At 39.7% G+C, this 23,826-nt stretch overlaps 1 protein-coding gene across 1 annotated transcript in view; it reads left to right on the forward strand.

The window, feature by feature from the left end:
• LOC131563330 (transcription initiation factor TFIID subunit 4-like) overlaps positions 1–23,826 on the forward strand; it is a 155,923-nt gene that overhangs the window by 101,523 nt on the left and 30,574 nt on the right. Inside the window, exon 14 of the mRNA XM_058813325.1 lies at positions 4,078–4,200. Within this exon, the coding sequence (XP_058669308.1) occupies positions 4,078–4,200 (123 nt within the window). The remainder of the gene's footprint in view (positions 1–4,077; positions 4,201–23,826) is intronic.

The raw sequence follows: 23,826 nt of genomic DNA on the forward strand, positions 1-23,826 counted from the left end.
GTATTTTCAACACTTCAGCCTCTATGTTATAAAACATCAGGATCCTGTGATCTCACTGATGATGTGTTTGATGTATTAGAAATTTTTTGATCAGCATTCATGAAGGTTAAATAAGGTTATTCTTTCCTGCTGTAGTTTACCACAGTGTGTGCTGTTAAACCAGTATCAGAAACTGTGTTGTGTTTCCTTCTGCATCTTTTGTACCTAGCAGCATATTCCTTATTTGTGTTACAGGAATGTCTGTTCAGCCCACTGGGGCTTGATGATAAGTGAGGCACATAGTGGAGGAGGATCCTTGTGTGGAGAGCCTATGGCAGACACAGACAGGCTGGGTGATGTGGGGTGAGAGACACAGGCAGGTGAAGAATGAAGTCCTAGCAGAATTCACCCAGTGAGGGTAGAACAGAGCTCAGCTCCTTTGGCTCTGTCTGTTGGGGATGAATTACAGGTAGTGGAACATCTTGTGCATTTGTCAAGATTAGTATGTGATATCAAGAACCATCTTTAGTGTTTCTCACTGATCAAAAAAGAGAAGACAACCTGAGGAATAGATGTGTGCAAAGCTTTCTGCAGATTCTTGAAGCTATTCCATAGTTTCTTGGTAAAACCAATTTGCAGGTTTCGAAGTGAGGGCAAGATTTATCCCACCATGGGAAATTTAGAGAAGTGGCACCTTTTGCTTTACAATTTTCATGTGCAAAAAATCTCAACAAGAGGCACTATGTGCTGATATTCCACGTGGAAACAGGCAGGGTGTAGTGTAGTACAGGTAGCACAGTATTAGCTTCCTGTGGGTTTGCAAATGGTGACTTTGGATAAGACACTGATACAATATTCATATAACCTTTGCATAATACCAGTTATCTATCAGACTGTATTTCTGACCTGCACCTCCCAGGAAACGAATACTTACTCCAGTGCAGAATTTCTTATTCTGCAAAGCTTGACAACTTCGTCTGAGATCACTCTAAGCCAGTTGGCCTTTGCTTAAATATTCATCAGACTTCTGATAATTGTGATAACCCTTGTAGGCTGGCAAGCAAGGCAAATTAGCAAAAAGATGATTGATCTTTTTTTATATGCAGTTTTATCTTCAACCTTTCCTGGATATATGTTATACTATAGTAATAATTTCTTCTCTAAGGTATTTGCCAGTATCTAGATTTGCACATCTATTTACAGTTGCCTTGAAGCCTCATAATTACAATACAGCTGAAATGTCCATTTTCTTTCCCTGACTACAAATAGGGATCAATGGAATTTTAAATGACTGCTCACGGGCTAGCTTCCGATCATGACCTTTGTAAATGATTAGAGCTCACCACTGTTGCTATCTACCTTGAAAGGGTAAGCGGGCAGCTCTGCCTAACTGGCATTTAATCTGGAACAGAGCCAAAGATATTTGAGCTAAAAACCTAATATGAGTTGGCAAAGAGAAGTATGTATAGACCTTTGCACTATTATTGAGATATTTTTCTATGTTGCTTTTTTGTATTTAGGAAATTCTTTTACCCCGTAGATGAGAGATGTATTTTTAGATAATGTTACACTGAAGTTATGATAATAACTGTGCTTGCAAAATGTATGAAAGCATGAAAGTGTGAAAAATGGGGTTTCAAACTCTAAATGACTGAATTCAATTTTCTGAAGAATGTGAAAATTCAAAATGGTTTGGTTTGGGAGGGATCTTCGAGATCATCTTGTTCATCCCTTGCCATGAGCAAGGGACAGGATTTCAAACTCTAATGGGGTTTCAAAATGGGGTTTCAAACTCTGACTGAATTCAATTTTCTGAAGAATGTGAAAATATAAAATGGTCTGGTTTGGAAGGGATCTTTGAGATCATCTTGTTCACCCCTTGTCATGAACTGAGACATTCTTTACTGTCCCAGGTTGCTCCAAGCTCTGTCCAGCCTTGGACACTGCCAGGGATGGGGCAGCCACAGCTTCTCTGGGCAGCTGTGCCAGGAGCTCAGCACCTCCCAGAGATAGATTTTTTTCCTTGTATCTAATCCAAATCCACACTCTTTCAGTGTGAAGCCATTCCCTCATATCCTGTCACTCCAGGCCCTTGTCCAAAGTCCCCGTCTGTCTTTCCTGTTAGCTCCTTTTAGGCATTGGAAAGCCCCAGTGAGGTCTTTCTGGGGCCTTCTGTTCTCCAGGTTCAGTGAACTGGGCACTGAACATTCCCAGTTCCAGCTCAGTGCTGTCAGGGTGCTGGGGCTGTGTTAGGTCCCAGTGTCCACATCATGGACAAAGGTGGGAGAGGTGCTGGTGGTGCTTGACAGTGCCTCAGTGTGAGCCAAAGTGTGCCCAAGGGGGCAAGAGGCCCATGGCACCTGGGCTGGATCAGCAGGAGCAGGGCAGCGCCTGCCCCTCTGTGCTGGGCACTGCTGAGGCCACACCTCGGTGCTGTGCCCAGCTCTGGGCCCCTCACTGCTGCCTCCAGCTCCTTGGTGCTGCCCTCCAGGGCTCTCTGGGTCACCTCCCCTGGCTCTGGGCAGGGCTGGGCCCTGGCCCCATCTCCTGGAGCTGGAAACACTCCCTGGCCAGCCTGTCACCAAAGCTGGTCGGGCACAAGTGTGGTCAGGCTGCCAAATGAATTCATCTGAGAGCTGCACTGAAAAGAGGCATGAGTGGATCTGCTTTTTCTGGACAGAGGTGGGTGGAGAAAAGACACTCCACACTGGCACTTTTTTTGCTTAAACCTCCTTTCCTTTTAGCATTGGTTGAGATAGTTCAGGCCCTGCTTTTATGTGCACATCATGTGTAGGTAATGGCTGAGACACTTCTATCTCTGCTTGTCAGTTCAGTGTCATTTTAATGAGGAATTGTGCCTGTATCATTCCATGTTTTTATTACCACCCTTGAATTTCTCAAGGTGTTGTTCTGTGCACTGCTGCTGAAGTGGGAACAAGAGTGACATCAGTGGGATTAGAAAGGAAACACCTCAGTTTGTTGATAGATTTTGCAAACCCAAAGTTTTGAGAGTAATAAGAATTATTGCTAAGAGATATGAATACTTTTGTCTAATTAAGATAATACACTGTGTTGCCTAATCAACTATTCTTGTGTGGTATTGATCAGAATATTTATTAAAACATTAGTTTGTTGGGAATATGACACTTATCATTATCACTCTGAAAGAATGACACAGTTTATAGTGAATATGCAATCTTGCCTCACTGCTGGCCAGAGCACTTTCTCCTATTTTCTGTAGTGTGCTATATTGTTACATAATGCAGCTGGCAGCTGCTTCAAACTGGTCAAATGTATTCTTACCTAAAGCCTAAGCCCAGAAAGCACTTGGAAAGTCAGTTTGTAAAGGTTCTGTGTCAGCATTACCTTTGGCTAGCATTTAGATAGAGATATCTTATTATTTTGAGAAAACATCAAGTATGTTTGAAATTCAAAATAAATATAAGATAAAAAATGAGGGTTTTTTAAAATTTGAATTGGTATTTCAATTCAAATTGGGTTGGTGGTGCCAGAAGAGTGACAGGGAGATGGAAAATCAGGCAGGGGGGTTCCTGCATCCTAAACCAAGGGCTGGGTGGTGGAACCACACTGGGATGGAGACTCAGTCCTGGTTTGTCAGGGCTGGGGAAGTTTGTAGCTTATAACTCAGCCCAGCTCAGCTCTCCCTTCCCAGAAAAAGAGGATTTTCCTGCCTGGCCATCCTTCCTGCCATTGGAAAATCCTCCAGAAGTGCAGTGCAGGATGGACTGGGAGAGGTGTTGGTTGGAACACCAATGTGACTGGTATGATATTCATGTCAGTCATAAACTGGAGATGTGTAGTTATAAGTATATAAGTTAGTATATAAGGCAGTTTTTAATGAAAAGGATAGTGTTTTTGGAAAGAGTTGAGATTTGGAAGCAGAAATCCTGTGAAAAGTCACAAGAACTTCAGTACCTTCATTATTGCTCCATGGCCAGCTGCTGGAATAGTACTGGGAGCGGTACAGTGCTCTCAGGGATTGCTCACATGGGACTTCACCTCATGCTTGCAGGTCTGAAGATAACTTTTAGATAAGGCTAGAGAATCAAACTCAAGAGATTTCTTTCTGTGTGGCAGATGCAGCAGCAGGAGCTGGCCCAGATGAGGCAGAGGGACGCCAACCTGACGGCGCTGGCAGCCATCGGCCCCCGCAAGAAACGGAAGCTGGATGCTCCTGGCCTGCTCACCATAGGAGGAGAGGTAAGTGTGCACCCAGAGCAGGGAAATCACTCCTGCAGAGCCTCCCAGGAACAGCTGGGGCTGCTCCTGCTGCTGCTGGCAGGCAGGTGTGTCATTTGGAGATGCACATCAGCACGGGAGCCCAGCTTGGCTTGCCACAGTTAAAATGGCATCTCCTTGTAGTTGTATTTTCAAGTGTGAGCTTTCAGCAGGTCATTAAAGAATGTTTTTAAATAGTTCAATGTGAAGTGTAGGTCTTGAACTGTTCACTGCTTTTATATCTGTTTTCTCCTCTGCATAATCTGGAAAAACCCAAAAAGAGTAGGCAATGAAGAAGTATCTGTAAAAACCTAACTGCAGTCTTGCTTACAGTTTGAACCAAGAGCTTGTAGTAATACCAGTGTGGGTTTGTGATAAATATGTGTCCAAACTTCTTCCAGAATGTCAAGGTGTCCCCCACCACTGCAAAGATGAGTTTATAACCATGCTAAATTGCAATTTCCATAAGAATACTATGCTCTAGAAATAGGATTGGGTTCATTAGCATGATTCTCCTGATATTTTAAGTGAAGTAGCCGTGCTACACAATAAATGCCAAATTGTCCAAAGCCTGATCTATATTATATTAAGCAAGGTGGAGAGCCAGGGTGGTGTGTGGCAGTGCTGTGGGTGGCTCTCTCAGAGCACTGTGTTGTTTGGTACAGATACACTTGGGCTGCTTTTCCTTCTGCTGAGTCTGCCCACGCAGTGGAGTCAGAGGAATTCTCCCTATTACATGCCTGTTCTGAGGAAAATGCAAACATTTTGTTTTGAATAGCTAAACTAACAGTTTTGGCTCAGACATTTGACTGTCTAAATGCCAGGCATTTCCAAAGGCCTTTTTGTTTCCCATTTTGGATAGCTTTTATCTGACTTCTCTCTCTTTTCGTGTGCTAAGATTAATGCTAGGGAATTAGCTGAGCTAGAAACAGAAGTGGATCCTGTTGATACTCTAAAATTGACTTAGGACTTCAGATATGTAGGAGGTGCTCCCGTTTTTGGTAAAATTTGTTTCAGACTGAGGGAATTTCTCAGGTTTTGTGTTGTCATGTAATTATTCCCTTTCTTTCAGCCTCCCTCCTTTATCTTACATTCAGTAAAGAATCCTGTTCTCCCCCACATGCACCTGTAACAAATCTCACAGCAGCAGGCCCAAAGGAGCTTTCATTAGAAGCTTGGCTGGGTGGTCATAGCTTTGGCTTTCCCTCCTTTAGAAATAATTTGAACCTTCTAATAATACATGGATCCCTTCAGATTTTAACACTTCACCAAAGGAATATTTTATCCTAAGGAACAGAATTTAATTTAGACAATTAAATTTTTAATTTATCTATTGTCCTTTTAAAATAATTGTTCTTTTGTAAGTATTAATAATTTGATGAACAAATTGTGGTCACCTTCAGTGAGTGAAGCATTTTAATCAGAGCTCTGTATCTGAATGGATTATGATGAACAGCTTCCCCCCCTCTCTCTAGAAGCTCCTTGTTCTCTTGCTGAAGTGCTTCAAGGAAAAATAAAGGTCTGGGGCAAATTCCAAAGGCTTCTGGTTATTTTTGCTTCCTTTTGCTGCTCTCCTAGCCCAAATTTTGCTGAACAACTCCATTGTTGCATTGGCAAACTCTCCCTGAAGTTTTTGCCGATGCATGGATTTCCTGGAGCCATGAGCTGTGTGCCAGTTCAGATGGAACTGCTCCCATCCCTCTTCTCCTAGCTGCAAACCATCCTGGCCAGCTGATAGAGATGGCTGCCTGGAAGCTGATTTCAAGGTCTTGGAAGCTGGATCTGCATTATTCAATGCCTTTTGTAGGGAATAGGACCTAAAGTGCTGCAGAAGCTGTGTCACACAGCTTGGCTCCCAGAAACTCCCTTTCTGCTCTTCTTCTGAGCTTATTGGGGCTGCTGTGCAGAAATAAACTCAACTCCTCCAAAATGTTTCCCTGTAAAAAGGTATTGGAAATTTGTATTATTTGTATAAGACTGTCTGAAATACCTTCTTTGGGTTTCTGGAGGTTATAAACATCATTATGATTCTGTGGTACCAACACCCTCTCAGCCCAATTCCACCTTCAAATACCCAACCTCCTCTGTGGTCTAGGACACTCTGATTTCTCCCAGCAATTTCTAAGCTGCTTAAAGCCCTTGCTACTGATAATCTCTGCTTGCAAGGTCTGATTTGGCCAGAGCTTTTTTGGACTGCTCTTTTTTTGGTCAAAATACAGTTTTTGCATTGAAGTTGCTTGTCTCCTCTTTAATATTTTTGAATTACATGTCTGCTTTTGTTGCAACTAGGAACCTGCATGAAGAGATGTCATTTACAAATCATCCCACCCTGGCACGTTCCTTTATTTTCCCTTTTCTTCACTAACTCTTGTTTGACACTTTACTTATTGCATTGGTCATTTTTCAGTAAGCAGTGCTGGATTTCAGTCCAGCTTCTTGGTTTAACAGAAATACCAAGAATTTATTTTTGGAAATTGGATCTTTTAAATAACACCCTTTTCATCTGAGCAGGAGGCTATTAAGGAGTAGTGATGGATATTCTACTAAAGACAAGAAGTTGATGGAAAATATTAGTATTTCTGTTATTTAAGTACTGGTTTTTAGCTAGAGAGAAACAATTCTTCTACAGCTTTTAGAAATGTGAAAAAGCTTATGTTAATAACTGTAAGTATTTTCTACCAGCACTTTTTTTGAGAGTATTTTCTTTAAACTTTGTTCTCTATCTCACATTGCCAGAGCTCATTTGGACTTCTTTGCTTGTTTTCAAGCCATAGCTAAATAGACCTTTGGTTTTGGATGACAGGATTATTATAAATTATCAAGACCAGACCCATCATTGCTGGACTAGTACAGCTAATTTTTTTTTACTACTTTTACCTGGGGACATGGAAAATCAGCAGCTTTAGACTAAGGCTATTTTTACATCTTCTTTTGGGTTTTTAAAAATTTGCTTCTATGTGCAACCATATTAAAAATGTGTTTCTAAAACATGGGAACAATATTTTGTAAAACAGTGGATGAGCAGGGGCTTGGTGTTCCCAAATAACACTGGTGCCAAGTGAGTGACTGGTTTCAGGGCACAAATACAGAGTGGGCTCATGGCACTGTCCCATCCCAATCCCTGCATTCCTGCCCTTCCCTTGGCGCTGGCACCCTGGCCTAGCCACCTCATTTGAGAAACAGGAAGAAAACTGATCTAACAGCATCAAAATTGAATAGTTCCTGCTTGCTTGTTGAAGTAGTTTGGCCTAGAGCCCAGTGAACACTGGAAAAGGGACTTAGAGCCAGCCAGAGACAGCAAATGTGAGATCACCTGCACTTCATTCGCTGCCTTTTCAGTGCCTTTCGTGTCTGCTCGTGTTTTACATGATCTGCAAGAAACACAGCTGCCTCTGTGCAGCCAGCAGCTCATCAGAAATTCAGCCTGCTTATCATGATAATGTGCTTTAGATCTAGAGTGAAGGAGAAGAGGTAAAGAGAAGAGAGATACCTTTGGAAAGATTCAGCTTCTCTGCCTGGCAGAATTGAACATACTGCATTTGTGGAATTTTTTTGGGGCTTTCCATTTCTTTAGTAATATTAGACAAAAATTATTGGAAAATATCTTCTAAAGTCACTTTTTTTTTGGAATTCAGCCTTATTAGTATTATTACCATTACTATTACTATTCCAATTACTAGTATTATATCAGTGTGCTTATCAAGGTAGGTGTCTAAGGATCCTGGGCACTGCTTAGCAGCAGTGCTGCCCAGCTCTGATCTGTGCTGTGGTCCTGTGATGCTCAGCACTTGGTGACACAAACATTCAGTACAGCAAGCCCTGAAGTTCTTCAGTTAGCATCCCTAAGCACCTTTAATGTCAGATTAAATATAAGGTTTGGGTTGCTTTTTTTTCCCCTTAGTTGCTTTTTGATTGAATATTATCAGCTAACACTTCCCGTGTTTTGTTTTTTTTTTCTTGAATTATAAGGCTTCTAAGAGTTAGAATTAAAATTTTGCTTTGTTTATGAAGTGGATATTTCCATGTAATTTAAGAGTTGGAGCTTTAAAAAAAGGACTAGCCATTGCAAGACTAGGTTAGGTGGCTTTACAAGCTAAATATTTGAGTACTGCTACGGTGGCATGAATGCAGAATTTTCATACTTTCAAGTTCCTCATTTCTTATTATGGAATTAAAGTGTGGAGGTTAAATACAAGTATTTTTCTGTATTTAATAATAATCATTAAATTATTTGGCTTTTCATCAAGACCTATGGCTAGTATCCCAAAATACATAAATACAGAGTATATGTTTGAAATATCTGAGGGTATAATTTGTTTAAATATCAAGTGAAAGCCCTCTCCTGGTACTTGCTGGCACAGATGGTTTTTGAATACTGAGCTTCCAAAGGCAGCTTCAGGGCTAGTTCAGTGAATCACTGCTTATTGAAGACAGTCATTTTAGGGATAAGAAAAAGCCCTGTTCCTCACACAGCAGCAGAGCAGTCATCTTAAAAATATTCTGCAACTATCCCAAACACCATCCTTCAAAATGTGCAGGACCATATGTTGGGCCAGTGCTCAAGGGAGATCTGATACCCTGGGTGTTTTCTCATCCACTAGATTCCAGCCATTATAATAGTCAAGAAAGATAATGTTCTTGCAGATGTGGAAAGTCCCACAACTAACAGTGAAAACAGAGATGTTTTGTGTAGAGAAAAGCTAATTACTGAAGTGATTGCGAGGTGTATTTTGGGTACGAGGCACCACGTTTTTTAATTAAATTAATCTTTCAGATAGTATAATTTGAGTATTTTAAAGCTGTTTTCATGTTTAGGTTTTGTACGGAACATGATTAAGATTCTGGTTTAAGACACTGAAATCTGTGTTGTACCAGAGGAAGGCATAGAGAAAGTTACTTAATGTTACTGACTGTTAGGTCTTCACACTTTAGTAACTCCTGATTTCTAAGTGGAAATGTAAGGATGGATTCAGGATTTTGTGGGAGGCACTTGGGTATGTGCTGGAGTTGGACAAAAGTACTTTTGACTGCAGTCTCTTTTTGGTTATGCAGTATTGAATGTGATTCATTTCACATTTCAGCTGACATTCTCACCTCATGCTGGGCTATCCATGGACATTTCAGCAACACCTGCTATTATTCCTCAAATCCATTGTCTATATTTTAACAATATTAAGAAGAAATCAGGGTACTAGGTAATTTTGTCTTTAGAATGGGTCAGACATGAGCTGTCTCTTGGAAAACCTGGCTTGTTTCCTTCCTTTCTTGCCCTTTTAAACCATAAGGGATGTGTGGTGTGTCCTGCAGAAGTCTCTGTTACAGGAGGGCTGTGCCTTGACTTCTGTCCAAAGTTTCTACTCAGTGAATATCACCCACTTCAGAAGGTCAGGAATCAGCCAATATGTGAGCCATAACTGCTGCTGACAGATCCAAAGAACTAGAGCCAAGGAATAGTCTTTAATTATTAACAACCAAGGAATAGTCTTTCATTTTGGGGAAAAACACCAATCATCAGCACTGAGATTCTCTGGGCAAATCTTTGAGCTATTCCATCACCTTTCTGGAGCTAAAGTTTATTTTATGGCATCCACTGTCAAAGGTCCTTGGAACAACTTGTTCAACAACTCAGGTCTCAGCTTGGTCATCCTGCTGTAGGGTTGGCTCTTGATAAATTACTTTTTATATAAAGTGGTCAAGATATGCTTAGAAAGCTCTGGAATCTAAATCACTTTGCACTGTTAAACTTGAGTTATATGGAAGAGATACAATGGAGCAGAACACCTTTTGCAAGCATTTATGGATCAAGAAGTTGAATTTTGCTTTTTGTGCTTTTTAAGCCTGTAGACTAAGAGCAGAACAGGAGGAAATTTTATGATTTGTTGTATCATTACCTTTTCAAGCACTCTTTGCTCCATGTCTCATTGACATGATAGAATGCAGTGTTCTCTCAGACCTGTTTTGGTGCAGGATGTCACTGCTGCTGACAGTTATGATTTCATTTGAGGTATCCCAAAACTATCACTTAAATTTATGAGTTTGGATTTTCAAGGAGACAGAAGAAAGGAGTTTGTCCTTACATTTTTTAAAATGGAATTACATACATAGTACTTTGTAAGTCTTTGAAAATCTCAAGTTTGCTTCAACTTCTCTTTTACTTCTGTTTTGTTTTACTTCCTGCCTTCAAACTTAAATCAGTATTAAAATAGTTTGCCATAAATGGGTTGATATCTATTTCAAAAGCAGTATTTTGAAACACCCTATAGATGATATCCTAATTAGTAATTGCACCTTTTTCCTTATTCTTAAATGAATGAGACTTCAATTTATAATCAATTGCCCCAATGATGAGTTTTCATTTTAAAAAAATTAATTCAAACTGTGTTTTAGCCCATGATATCACAAACTGGGTTTTTTTAGACTTCTGGTTTTATTTTGTGAAACAAAACTTCCAACATTACTCTAATGCTTCTTACAGACCTAGCAGTAAAACTAGGAGAACATTGAAGATGATGGATAATGCAATGTTTACATTGATGATTAATAATTGTGGCTGGGAGTGAATGTGTAGAAATACATTTCTGTGCCTGTTGCAAACAGGCAGGAATACAGGCAGTGAGTCAGGAGGCAGGAGAACATTTTTGCATGGATGTCAGTTCACAGGAGGAAAAAGCCAGGCAGCAATGCAAGAAAATAGCAAGTGGGCTCTGTGCCAGGAAAAACATTCTTTTTTACTAGTAGAACAGGTTTGCATGCTGTGTGTATTCCTTTGATCTATGGAACACAAAATATTCTGACAGAGGTTCAATGATATTAATAATTTTTCCTTATTGGCCAAGACAAATTGGATTTTTACTTCATTTGGAGAAGGAAGTTGGTCCCACCTGACTGCGTGCAGGAGGAGACCATGAGAGCATTTTTTTCTCTGCTTCTTAAAGATTTCTACTGCATTCTTACTTAAATAGTTTTTTGTTTTCTTTTTCTATTAATAGAAACAGAAATCCTCCTCCTTTGTTATAAAAAAAATTACTACATTTTTAAAGAGAAAATTGTATCAATATGGTAATAATAAATGCAATTGTTTTATTTATGGATACCTTGTAAATACAGTGTGTGCAGCTTATTAGCATGGAAAACGAGAACTTGGCACTAAGACTCTGAGTAGCTAAGAGTTCATCCATTATTTGTCAATCCCTGTGGAGCTCTACTGCTATTCCTGTGTTTTTCTTGCAAAAAGCTACCTTGAGGATGTGTGGGGACAGAGGGTATATGAGTTTGCATTTTGGGGTTTTGGGAATTAGTTTTGGCTTGAGTTTTTCTGTATTTTCAGTTGTTTTCTCCCTGTCCTCCTGATTTTCAGAGACTGAAACATAGAATCTGTTTTGCAGTCTGTTTTTCTGATGCTTATAACGACAGATTTTTTCCTTCTTCTGGCTAAGTAAAACTGGTAAGACAGAGAGAAAGCATGGAAGGTCTAGCAGAGGGTTTGCCCATTGACTTTAGAAGGTAAGGCCAAAGATGCTGTGACAATTTTAGATGTCAGTGAAAATAATTTTTAAAACCTGACCAGAAGAATTTCAAGGTGTAACTTTTCAACCTGTACATGAGAAGATTCATAGCTGTATCTTAAGGTGGCAATGTTTCCCATTGAAATAATTCTTCCCTAGAGCAGTCAAATGAATCATCAAATAGATTAATTTCCTTTTGCTTCAATCCTATTCAGTGCTAGGTAGATTTTGTGGGATAATCTTTTTCCTCTTTGTCTAAAATATTTTTTACTGAAGTTCAGGCTTGGAAAAAGTCTGAGAAAATTAAAATGTATTAAGATGCACATTTTTTTTATTTTATAGCAATGGCCATGCCTCCCTCTGCATTGACACTGTGCATTTTGTACAGCTGAATGTGGTCTGCTGATAAAAAAACTATGAGTTCTTAAATTAAAAAGAAAACAAAACAAAAGCCTGACAGATAAACATTTAATTCAGAACTTGCTGTCTTATTATATGTTCAAAAATTGTCCCTTCATTTTGAGTAGTCTGTTTGAAAACAAGCTTAGTGTGTAAGAAAGAGAAAGAGGCTTTTCATTATTTCCTTTTACCATGTGCAAGTCTTCCAAGATTTTGCTGTAAGTCAGAATGTTTTTATGAGTGTTTAATATGTGCATATCATATGTATCTGTGCACAAAATTTAAAGGCAGGTCCCTATTACAGGCTTCATAAGTGATGTCATCATGAAATGACACAATATCACCAGCTTGTGGTGCAGGCAAATTTATTTTGCTGTTCAAGGAACATGATGCATTTTAATCCCTAGTATCTGTTCTAAATTGTGAGAGTATTTTGAGCAAATACTTGTTTCATTTGGGAAGGAATGCTCACCCTTCTTTCTCACATGTTGACCAGTCTCCTACTGTCTGCACTCCTCCTTCAGAATTTGGCTGAAATTTGCCAACAAATTCAAAGATGGAGCTCAAATATTTAAATTTTGAGGTGAAACAAGCTTTTCAGCTTTGTAAAAAAACTGTTCACAGATAATGGAGCAGTGTGCTTTGCACATCCTTCCTTTGTAGGAGCGATGGCAAAGTGGGTCCTGTTTGGCCACATTCATGAGAAGTTGAGTGTTGGAGCTCCAAACCTGCAAGGACATGTGCACATGCTTAACTTTAGCAGAGTGCTGAGTTTGTTTGAAGTCAGTAATGTGCCTCGTGTAGAACATTAATTACCTGCAATAAGCTTTTGTTGGAGCACTGTGTTCCTGTCAATCTCCCTGTGCTTCCCACTGCACGAGCTCGGCTTTGCTGGTCCCTCACAGGTTCTGGTGTAGGAAAACACTTCATTTTCTATATCCCTTCTATAGTTAAACCTGGGGTTTCTGTCTAGAAATTGTCATATTGCATGCTTTTGGAAAGTCTTGTGCTTATTTGACCATGGAAGTCTTTGGGACTAATCAGTGTGTGTTAAATGCAGGTTTATGAAGTTTCCTAATGTGTCTTGGATACTACAGGCAGTATTTTGCTTTCAAAGAAACAATACAGTAAAAATAGCTAATAGTGGGATCTTCATCTTGGTGTTCCTTTTGTTACATACTCTGTTCTAGTGAATGACTAGGAAAAAAGGGGGTTTTTGTTTTTGTTTTGCCTGGAGTCAAACAGGAGCATGCTGGTTAAAGGGATTCTGTGGGGGCTGGAGAGAGCCTGAGGGAACTCAGAGAGACATCTACCACCAGCAGCTTGTCTGTTCCAGCTAATTATAGCTGGGGTACTGTTTACTTTAGTGGTGTACTCCTTATTTATTAGTTACTTGGTTACTGCTTGCCTTCAAGTTACAGGCTGGCAGCCAGTTCCTGCAGGGGAGGTGCAATAGGGAGGGAAGGGCATCAGGCAGAGCTGCAGCTCCCCGACCTTGGCAGCATTTCTGAGGCTGCTGGAGTTTGGCATTTTTTTAATGCTGGCAACCAGAGAGATGGTCAAAGAGAAAAGCAGAGAAGTTAAAAAATAGTGACAACTTAAGGAAATGTTTTACCATCTAGAAGGACTGTGGTGATAAAATTATCATGAGTGTCTCCATGACTTGTAAGTCAGATTTGGGTTTTTTCCCCTCCTTCTCCTCCTGTCTATGGAGAAAAATCTGGATTTTTTTGGCCTATGTGAAGCTAAAATGATTTGCATAAAATTGCAGTCTTTAAAGCTTTTTAACCAGTGTGAGTCTGTGGGGTTCTGGAGTTAGTTTCACAGGATAGTTTTGCTAACGAGTTACAAATCACTTTTCGAAGCATGACTGAAAATACACACAGACATTGAAATTAGTAACTAAGTATTAACTAAAACTAAGCTAAATTATTACATAACTTGGGTATGGAAACCATGGAGTCCCAGTTTTTAAGAGTCAGACCTCTGGACTGTTGAACCACTTCGGGAATTCTTACCCTACCTCAGCATCCAATGTTTCTGATGAGCTTTGAGCTGGCCTGTGGATGAGGTGTCTGAAGGAGGTAGTGCACCAGACCTGTTTTCTCTGCTTTGGTTATTTTGTTTATAGTATTCTTGGTTTAATAATTATCTCAGGAAACAAACAGGCAAAGAGCAGCAATGTTGTATGGGAAGGCACATGAGGAGAATGATGAGGTTTTCTGCAGCTGTGTTTGAAAAAGTAGAAAATATCATAAATAGTAATTTCTGTGCTGTAGCAGCATGAAAATAGTGTTGGTCCATGCTGTAGTTTAATCAAGAGAGGGGATAATTCTCCAGTCTTTTTGAGCATGACACTCTCTTGCAAAGACAGCCTAACAAGAGCTGAACTTCTGCATGATGCACCAATTACTGAGCAATTTAGAGGAAGCTGTGCCAGGAGAATGAGCAAAAAGTTCCATTAAAAAAGGCAAAGTTCCTATCTGCAAAGGAGAAGGAGGAATACAAGGAGCACAACAGGTTAAACAGCCTTGGCCAAAGAAGTGAGTACCCCTAGGCAGAGCAGCATCTCTAATCAGTGGTAGTGGTATGAGCTCTGAGGGGAGGGAAGTTCAGGCTGGTGCTCTCATGTAACATTAAAAAGGACAAGCAGTCTGTCAGGGGAAACAGTCATTGGTGTGGGATTTCTTCTCTTGATCAAAAAGACAGCAGCACTGCAGCCTGCTCTGTCTGTAGGGGAGGTGTTGGCAGAGGGCATTTTTTTCCCAGGCCATATCAGTAGCCTGTGGTACGTTTTTCCTAATCCATAAAAGATGCCACCTGCATTTCTCTCTTTGGCAGGCTTTTGTTAATCCCTCAGTTTTCTCTTTTTATTTTGTTTTCATTTTAATGCTATTACATTTTTTTTTTAATGAGCAACTTCTTTAAGAGACATCTTTACAAAGCAAAAAATGAGCTGCATCTAATGGGCTTGAAAAATGTGCCTAGTGCTTGTCTGCAAAGCCAAAATTACTCTTCTCGTTTCTATAAGTAATTTTTATGAATAGCATTCAGTTTCAGTACCTTGAAGCTCAGTTGAAGGGGAAACAAAGTGCACTCTGCACAAGCTTGCCTCCTGCCCCTGGACACCACTGACAGCCATAGGTGTGTTGCACTTTGGTCAATCTTGCATTGCCACAAAGTTATTTTAACAAAAGTTTTTACCTTCAGCTGTGAAGCTGCAGTGAGATGGGATGAATTTGATGCTGCTGCTGACTTGGCTTTTACCTTGCTAAGTAACAGAACAATGAAGAACTGCAGGTGCTGGTCCCTGGTGTTCTTGTCAGCTGTGCAGGTAGTCAAAGCAATAATAATTTGCCAGTGATGTTAAGAGCAAACATACATCAAGATTTCAATTTTCTTTTCAAAATATTTCTTAAATAACTTAGAACCAATATAGAAGGATTTCCAGAAAAAAATTAGAAGGTAGATTTTTTCTCTCTAAAGAAATAAATAAAGATTGCATATTTGGAAGTATTTGACATCATGTCTTATGTCTTGATTGAGAATCCAAAAGAAGCATTATTTTATTTACTTCAAGAAGTACTATGAGCCTGAATCTTCAGTTAGTTGTTTTTAATATTGTGAACTGTTCCTTATTTTAAGGAGCTTAACTGTACTGGGACATGTTCTCTGGCTTCTCCTGGTAGAGGACAAGAAGTAGAACAACAGGTGATTTAATTCCACCACAGATCATTAATTTTCAGTTTTGAGTGTCCAAATCTCTTAAGCAATAGTACATTGTTTTAGAAAACTCCTAATGAAGAGCATCTGGAGTAAGGCCTTAAAGTACAGCCAGAGTCAGTTGTTGTGCTAACTGTGGTCTCTGTGATCACCAGACCTGGGTGTGTACATTTGTATTTCAGTGTGATTTCTGCCCACTCTGCAGCAATTAGTGGAAATTATAAATGTTTAATGAGCATTTTAATGCTTTTTAGTTGATATTGTTGATAGGTACTGAGGGCTCCAATGTTCAAGTGTCTTCAGAATTCTCTACCTTGATCTATTTTGTGGCCCATGAGTAGATATTACTCACATCTAGTATTTATTTTAGCTATAGTGATTAATACTTCAGTTTGACCTATTGGGGTTTCTTTTCTACAGTGCCATATATAAAAAAATGTAATGCAATCCATAATTCAGCTTGTGCAGCCTGTGTTGGGCTGTAAATCCTGCTTGGTCTGCAGTCAAATGCATTTCTTATATTACCTCTACTGGGATACAAGATTTTGTGGGCTTCATACAACTTCTAAAAAGTTATATATTGCCTTTTATCCTGGTGGTGATGAAGACCAATTACTTTTTAACATAATTTCCTATATTTTGGCCCTTACTCTCTAGGTATTATATAGTGCTGTGATAAATTTATTAAGTTTTACTGGGTGTGTGGGTGGGAGATAGCAAAGCTATGTTTCTCCTTGTGTTACTGTTTTTCCAACTACAGATTCTAAAAGATTAGATTTTTGTTTGTCATATTTAAATGATGAATTTAACAGAAGCCTTTTCATTTCAAAATAATTTTTAACGAGGCAGTATCATCTGTAACTTCTGAGTTATTTAATTAGTGCATATACTGAGATTCATTGTTTTTCAAATTAAATGTGTAATCCTATAAACCTTAACAATAGTTGTAGTTTTTAAGAGTTTCAGGGAGGTATTTTTATCCCCAGTATTTCATTGTTTTATGTAAGTAGCTCCTTTATGAAAACTTCAGATTTATGCTGAATTTCTGATACAACTTTTCTTTGGAAGAAGACCCAAGAGCAGCTTATGAGCAACTTTTTGTGTCCTCTCCCTGCCCAGACAAAGGGACTGCCCTGTCCCTGCTGGGATGGGTGTCCTGTTAATCCTGAGCCCTGTCCCTGCTGGGATGGGTGTCCTGTTAATCCCTGAGCCCTGTCCCTGCTGGGATGAGTGTCCCATGGATCCCTGAGCCCTGTCCCTGCTGGGATGGGTGTCCTGTTAATCCCTGAGCCCTGTCCCTGCTGGGATGAGTGTCCCATGGATCCCTGAGCCCTGTCCCTGCTGGGATGGGTGTCCCATGGATCCCTGAGCCCTGTCCCTGCTGGGATGGGTGTCCCATGGATCCCTGAGCCCTGTCCCTGCTCTGTTCCTGCTGGGATGGGTGTCAGATCAGGCAGCCACCCCAGGCTCTGAGCTGGCACCCAACCCCAGGGTGCCCATCATGGACTCCCCTACACCTGCTGGGCTGTTCCTCTGGTGGCAATTGTTCTCCCAGCTCTGATACCAGGACATTCTGGCTGCCTGTGCTGGATCATGCTGACGTTTGGGACACAGATCCATGAGAAGCATGTCATGGTGACAGAGCTCTGCAGCAGTCATGCTTTGTCTCACTTGATGGGGGAGTTGCAGCACACAGGGTAATTTGTGTTGACAGTAAGAACTTGCAGATAGGCAGCCTAAAATGGGGAAATCATTATAGAAATTTATTTAACTGGTTGAGTGGCCATAGCAGATTGGTTGAGCCAGCCAAATCTGAAGACTGTGAGGGTGGTTTCTGCTCTTCTCCTTTTTCTTTTTTTTTAAGTTTAATTTTTGGCTCATTTATATATATCTTTGGAACATGTTTAAATATATATTTGGAACATTTTAAAGTCTTCGAATATTTATGCTAATAGCAACGTTAAAAGTAATTGGTAAAATATTATCTATATATTTTCATCTCTGTTCAGACATACAAAAGTTTTGTTGTCATGGTTAAATTTTGAGAAAAATATTGAAAAGAGGGCAGTCATATAATTAAAAAAAAAATCCATTTAATTTTTCTTTAAAATTTCATTCTTTTTATAAGAGTGTATTAGCAATTTAGTGAATAATATAGTTTCACAACTTGTTTTAATTAACTCACAAAACATTTTTCAATTACTTGTTATTCTGTGGTTTAAATCTCTTATCTGTGACAAAAATCAGAATTTTGTTTACAGAAATTGGATAAAGATGAGGAGCTGCCTTAAGTGTTTAAACAATGCTCTTCATTAAAGAATCTATTTTTGAGCTACATTTCCTTTTTTTCTTTTAGAAGTGATGTTTTGCAGGCTGATCTTATATTTTCCCCACAACCACAGAAAATTCTCCTGCTAGGTATTACTGCAGCTTAATTTTGCCTAATTAAAAGAGAGATGTGACAACCTGGGTCCACAAGTGTAATGCAGGGGCATCCCTAAGTGAAGAACAGGAGGGATGACATTTTGTCACTGCATTTTGTTTGCAGGCAGTGCCAGCTCCTTTTGCCTAAGTGTGACAGTCTAAGCTGTCTTCCTGCAGTTTTTGTTCATCCAGGACGATGCTGGGTTTGAATGAGACAGGGAAGCCTGTTGGTCTGGCAATATTTTTAGTGTATTATTATTTTTCTCCAAAGCCCCTGATCCCACAACCAACCCTGTGTATTTATTATTACAGGCTCTGAGAAAGAGACCTGGGAGCACCTTCTCTTCTTGACTTTAACCAAACCTTAACCAGTCCCCCACATTTATATATTTCCTTAGAACTTAATTTCAACAAGTTTTAGTCATCCCCTCTAGGATCTCCATAATACAATTCTGTAGGTACAGCAAATTCCACATCGCCGTTAGCAGCAGAGCACAGGCGTGCTACACACTGAGCACCAGAGACCTAAGTCTGTAGAGAGATGGATGCTTTGAGTATTATCCATATTAAAAAAGAGATATCCCAAACTTTGCATTTAAAAATATTTCTCTGAAGAGTCTCCTTTGGTGTAAATGCTGATGTGTGCTGGCATCAATGGTTGTGTGGGGAGCACTCCCGAGCCCGCTAGGGTGGGAATTCTTCCATTGTCAGTCTGGCTCTGCTTCCATCTGTGCCTCACTCTAGCTGGCTTTATCTCATGTGCTCTTATCTTGTTCATTGCTATTCATAACCCTTACTTTGTGAAGATGGGCCTTTATTCCTAGGAAATATTTGCCAAGTTCCTTGTTCCTTTATGTAAAGGAACAATAAATACTATTTGAACATATATACTTTTGATTTGTTTTCATTCCCAGTTTAATTATGCATTGTGTATTTTAGACACATATGCCAGATTCTTGTCTTACATTAATTTGCCTTTGCATGTTAACAAGCACAAAAGGCAAGCAAGCAAAAGCAGAATCACTGTGTAGGTACCAGCTCTGTGCAGTGATAGCCCTTCTTCAGGAGAAGGCAGCAGCCAGGTGCTTCTCAGCTTCTGGATCATTTAAGGAATTGTCTCCAAATATGTAGAAGCTGGCAAGTTGTATGAGAAAAAAGAGATCTCTGACATTTGGCTCAATTTCTCTCTTCTCCTTTTATTCCCCAAACTCCTGCTGTGTTCAGCTGGGGAGGAAAAGGCTGGTTGTGCAGTTAGGCTGTGGTAAGCAAGGGGAGAGCATAAGCTGTGGTTTTTTGTGGTAACTGGTATAAATCCTGTCAGCTGGCATGGTGTGTTCCAAACCTCTCCCTTTAGTTTTTCAGGCTGTGGAGTTGAGCTGAGCTATGTGATAGTAAGGGAGAAGTAATTACTAAAAATTCTCAAAGCAAATGGAAGTGCATGGATCTGGGATTGATGTTCTGATATGCTGCTGCACAGGTACTGTTTAAGGTTACCACTTCTGATTGAAGTCTCTTTTTCTTTTGTATGAAAGCAGCATAATTAATCAGGCTGTAATGAATTCAGTTACTGCTAGTTTGTCACCTGAAGAGGGAACTTACCAGAGCAGGCTGAAATCCAACAGAAAATATGGTCACATTTAGTATTTAAACAGCTCTTTTAACATGTGTAGTGTAACAGTAGGCACCTTGTGGTTAGGCTGGGAAATGTGTGTTGTTATGGTTTGAAATACACCTCCAAAAATAAGTGAAAGATGATAGGAAATTCTCTTGCAAATTTTAAATGCAAAAAAATACTGTTCTACCATGCATTTTACAGGTTGGCAAGGGAATGTGTCATTCTAGATAAGGAGTTTGCAGCTCCAAATGTTATCTGATTTGTATATTTAGTTTTATCTTTATTAAAAAAAAATCTCAGATTGTTTCAGTGTGAAAGTTACATCAAGTACAATCTAGCCCTCAAAATCAAGAATCACCAAACAACCCAATGTTTTGGCTTGTGGTTTAAGTTGTTACTCTTGGTGATCACTTACAAGTGTTATTTGAACAAGGGTGACAATTTTGGTGCTGGGCACAGTTTAAGTTATCATTCCTGTTTGTGCTGTTTTCAGATGGCAGTGCTGTTTGAATCCTGTCTGTCGTACAGTAGGAAAAATCCATGGATATGTTTGTTGAAAAAAACCCAAGAAATAGAAATCAGATCCTAGGCATTGCTTTATTTGCTTAGGTGATTTTAGAAATGCTTTTTATTTATATTACTGAGGGAGATAGTATTTTAGCAGTGCCTGTTTTGTAGGGCTTCAGAAGGAGTGTGCCAGTGGCAGGACTGCTCTGGTTGGCACCGTGGGTGGCTGAGGAGGTCCCTGCCATGGTCTGTGCCAGGCACTCAGTGGGGCAAAGCCAGCTGGGCCATGGTGCCCATGTGAGCAGGGTGGGGCTGGGGCTGGCCCTGCCCCAGTGAATCGGGGCAGATCTGGGATAATGACTGCAGCAGGGGGCACTGAGCCCTTCATCTGCACAGCTGGATCCAGAGAGAACATCTGTCTGTACTCTTAGACTCGACACTTCTGTTAGTACTGGGGGCTGTATTTGCATTTGTTAGATTATTTTGGTAACAGTTCTTTCCCGTCTCTAGTGTTCCATTTCTTTTCATAATCCCCTCTCACAGCAAAATCAGTATTGGCAATTCAGAAGAAACAGAACAATTACTTTCATGTAAGCCTTTAACAATTATTAACTTTCCTATACTTTCCCAGCAATGGTTATATGTGTAAGTCTCAGTAAAGAGCAGCTGTGGAATGAAAATAAAGGAATTACACAAAGAAGCTGTTTTGCTGTGCTGAGGTTGCTGTGGAGGAGCTGTGTGTGAACTCCCTCCTCGGGCCAGAAGGAGCCCATGTGCCCATATTCCTGGGATTTTTCAGTCAGGAAGCTCCTCTCTGTGCCTGTGAGAAGTGGATGGATAATGGGAGGGCAGGATATTTGAATTTACAGCCCAATGCACACTTGACCATAACTGAGTTGATTATAATCATTCTTTTAATAATGTAATGACAACATAAAGAACACAGGAGGAGAGCTTTGCGTTCAGAAAAGCAGTGTAGGAAAGGAGCAGTCTTGGTATCTGTGAAGCTTCCCTGCTTACTCCTATTCATGTCTTTCCCTTTTCTTATATGTTCCCTATATGCTTCAGAAAAACAAACCTTGTAAACATTTGCTCGGTTTTGGCATAGAATAATAAAGCAGACAAGTGTCACATGAATGATTGTGACACTTGTACAAATGTCTGTGAGCTCAAACAAGACAGGCAAATTATGTTTTGACCCATTAACTATAGCTGTCTTAGGTAGAAAAAAATGCCAATTTATCTAAATACTTAACTCAAGCATACATTCACATTTAAAAATTTTGCAGAATCATAGCTTCTGAGATTAACAGCTTGCATATTAAAAGCATGTCAAGATGCATCAACGTTCCAGCTTCGCTTTACTGAGAAATCACAGTTTGGGTGCATGGCAGGCAGGAAAATCAAGCTGGGTGTTTTCATTCCCCTTCAAACTGATCCAGACCATCCTTTTGCCATTCCTACATTCATCCACTTAGTCATAATGCTGTGGAAAAGAGAATGATGAAGACTTTGGATATGTCATTCTTTGGCAATATCAACTTCCCAGATTTCCTTTCAACTTGTCTCAGTGTCAGGATTCTAGGGTGCTTGTAAGAAGTTCTTTATAGCATGGTGAATATATATGACTCCCCATAAAATGAATGTGAGCCTGGTTGTGGGGCTCAGATGGGATGCTGCAAATAATTTATTTTGTCATTTTAATTTTGAAAAGTTTTTCCTAAAAACTCCTGGACTGCGTAAATTTTGCTGTGTCTCAAAATAATTCCAATTTATCATTATTTCCTTTCTAGTGTAGGTGTTTCTGTAGTTACATACGCCCTTGAAGCCTGATACCACATGAATTTTTTCAGCCTTGTTTTGTAGCCTTTTGCTACAATTTCCTTGTAGCAAAAAGGCTACAAAACAAGGTTAAAAAAATTCATTCAGTTGTTGCGTGGCTCAAGATTCCCACCCTCTGCCTTTGTTCCTTTCCTTAGCTTTCTCTATATATGTAAAAATATTAAATCAAGACAAATTATTTTAGAGCTGGAGTTCATTTTTCAGATTTGAGACCTCACTTGTGGAGCAGTTTTTGAAAATTGTATTAATGTTAATGAATTCTCTGCTGCTTGGTTTTGTAGTTGATAATATGGTAATAGGTCATACATCTCAAGAATTTTGGACAAAGAATGAAAGTTTTAAGTATTCTCTTAATTTGAGCATTCCAATGGGTCCTTAGTGTGCAACCTTTTATTAATGAGAATATTTTGGAACAAGCTGAGCAGTCTGTGGCAAGTAATAAACAAACTGAATGCACATTTGTGTAGACCTCTTTAATGGGAACGAGGAAATGAGGTTGGATGTGCTTAGCTAGGAGATAAAAAGCCCATCTAAGTTAAAAGGCATAATAGGAGTAAAAAAGTGAGAGACAGTTTTAGACTGAAATGAGAGTGAAGACTTGGCAGATTAGATTTGCCTTAAGTCTACGATAGTTAAAATAACCCCATTTAAAATTTTGAAACTGTAATTTACATGTTCCTTTATTATTATTCAGATTAATACTAAAAGGGCAGAAGTCATCCAAGGAACTTATGCATTAATTTTCTTCCCTTCCACTGTTCTGCAGATTTGTTTCAAAATATTATTCTAGTACCTTGAATTTTGTTGCTGTTTTTTGTTTTGACAAGTTTTCTTTCTGACTGTCTATTAATGCTACTGAGAAATAAAGATGCTTTTACAAAATGCTTTCAAGCACAAAAGGAGATGGTTTTCAAGAGATTATTTTACATATTTACATATTTTACCTTAAGCATTTTGTAGTCACTGCCTACTGGTGAATGTATCAGATTTTTACACACACTTTCAAAATGAACCAGTTTTGCTTCTAAGCCATTGCAAAGGGAGGAAATGAATTCTAACTTTTTTCACTTCATTTTCACATCCTCACATTTCCTTATTTCACATGGTTTAAAACAAAATGCCTCCAGCATTATTTTTCCTTTCTCAAGAGCAAAGTGAATGTGACTTTTCTAAGGGGGTCACAGGATGCCTCTGAGGCCTGTGGGTGTTACTGGACTGCTGCCTGCTTTCAGCTTAACTGAAGGGCTTGTCATAGTTTTCATCTCCTAAGAAATTAGCCCTAGGTGCTGGCCAGAAGCAGGAGAAGGCAGCATTATGAGTCCCACGCTGGTTATTTCCCACTGACATCAAATCCTGAGGTTTTTAAATTAATCCTGCACAAAGACAACCCTTCATTTTGGTGCCAGTTTGAAATTAGACTGCAATAATGACCTTTTAAAGATGTCTAGTTGTTAAGATAACCCCCTGTTGAAAGCTGAGGGTGGCTCTTGCACCCCGTGTTGCTCAGCCCTTCCCGAGCCGCGGCTGCCCATCACACCAAGGTGCCATGGCCACTGCCCTGACCTGTGTGGCCACCAGCCCTGGCAGGCAGAG

Source organism: Ammospiza caudacuta, chromosome 13 (assembly GCF_027887145.1).
Source record: "Ammospiza caudacuta isolate bAmmCau1 chromosome 13, bAmmCau1.pri, whole genome shotgun sequence".
NCBI classification, from domain to species: domain Eukaryota; kingdom Metazoa; phylum Chordata; class Aves; order Passeriformes; family Passerellidae; genus Ammospiza; species Ammospiza caudacuta.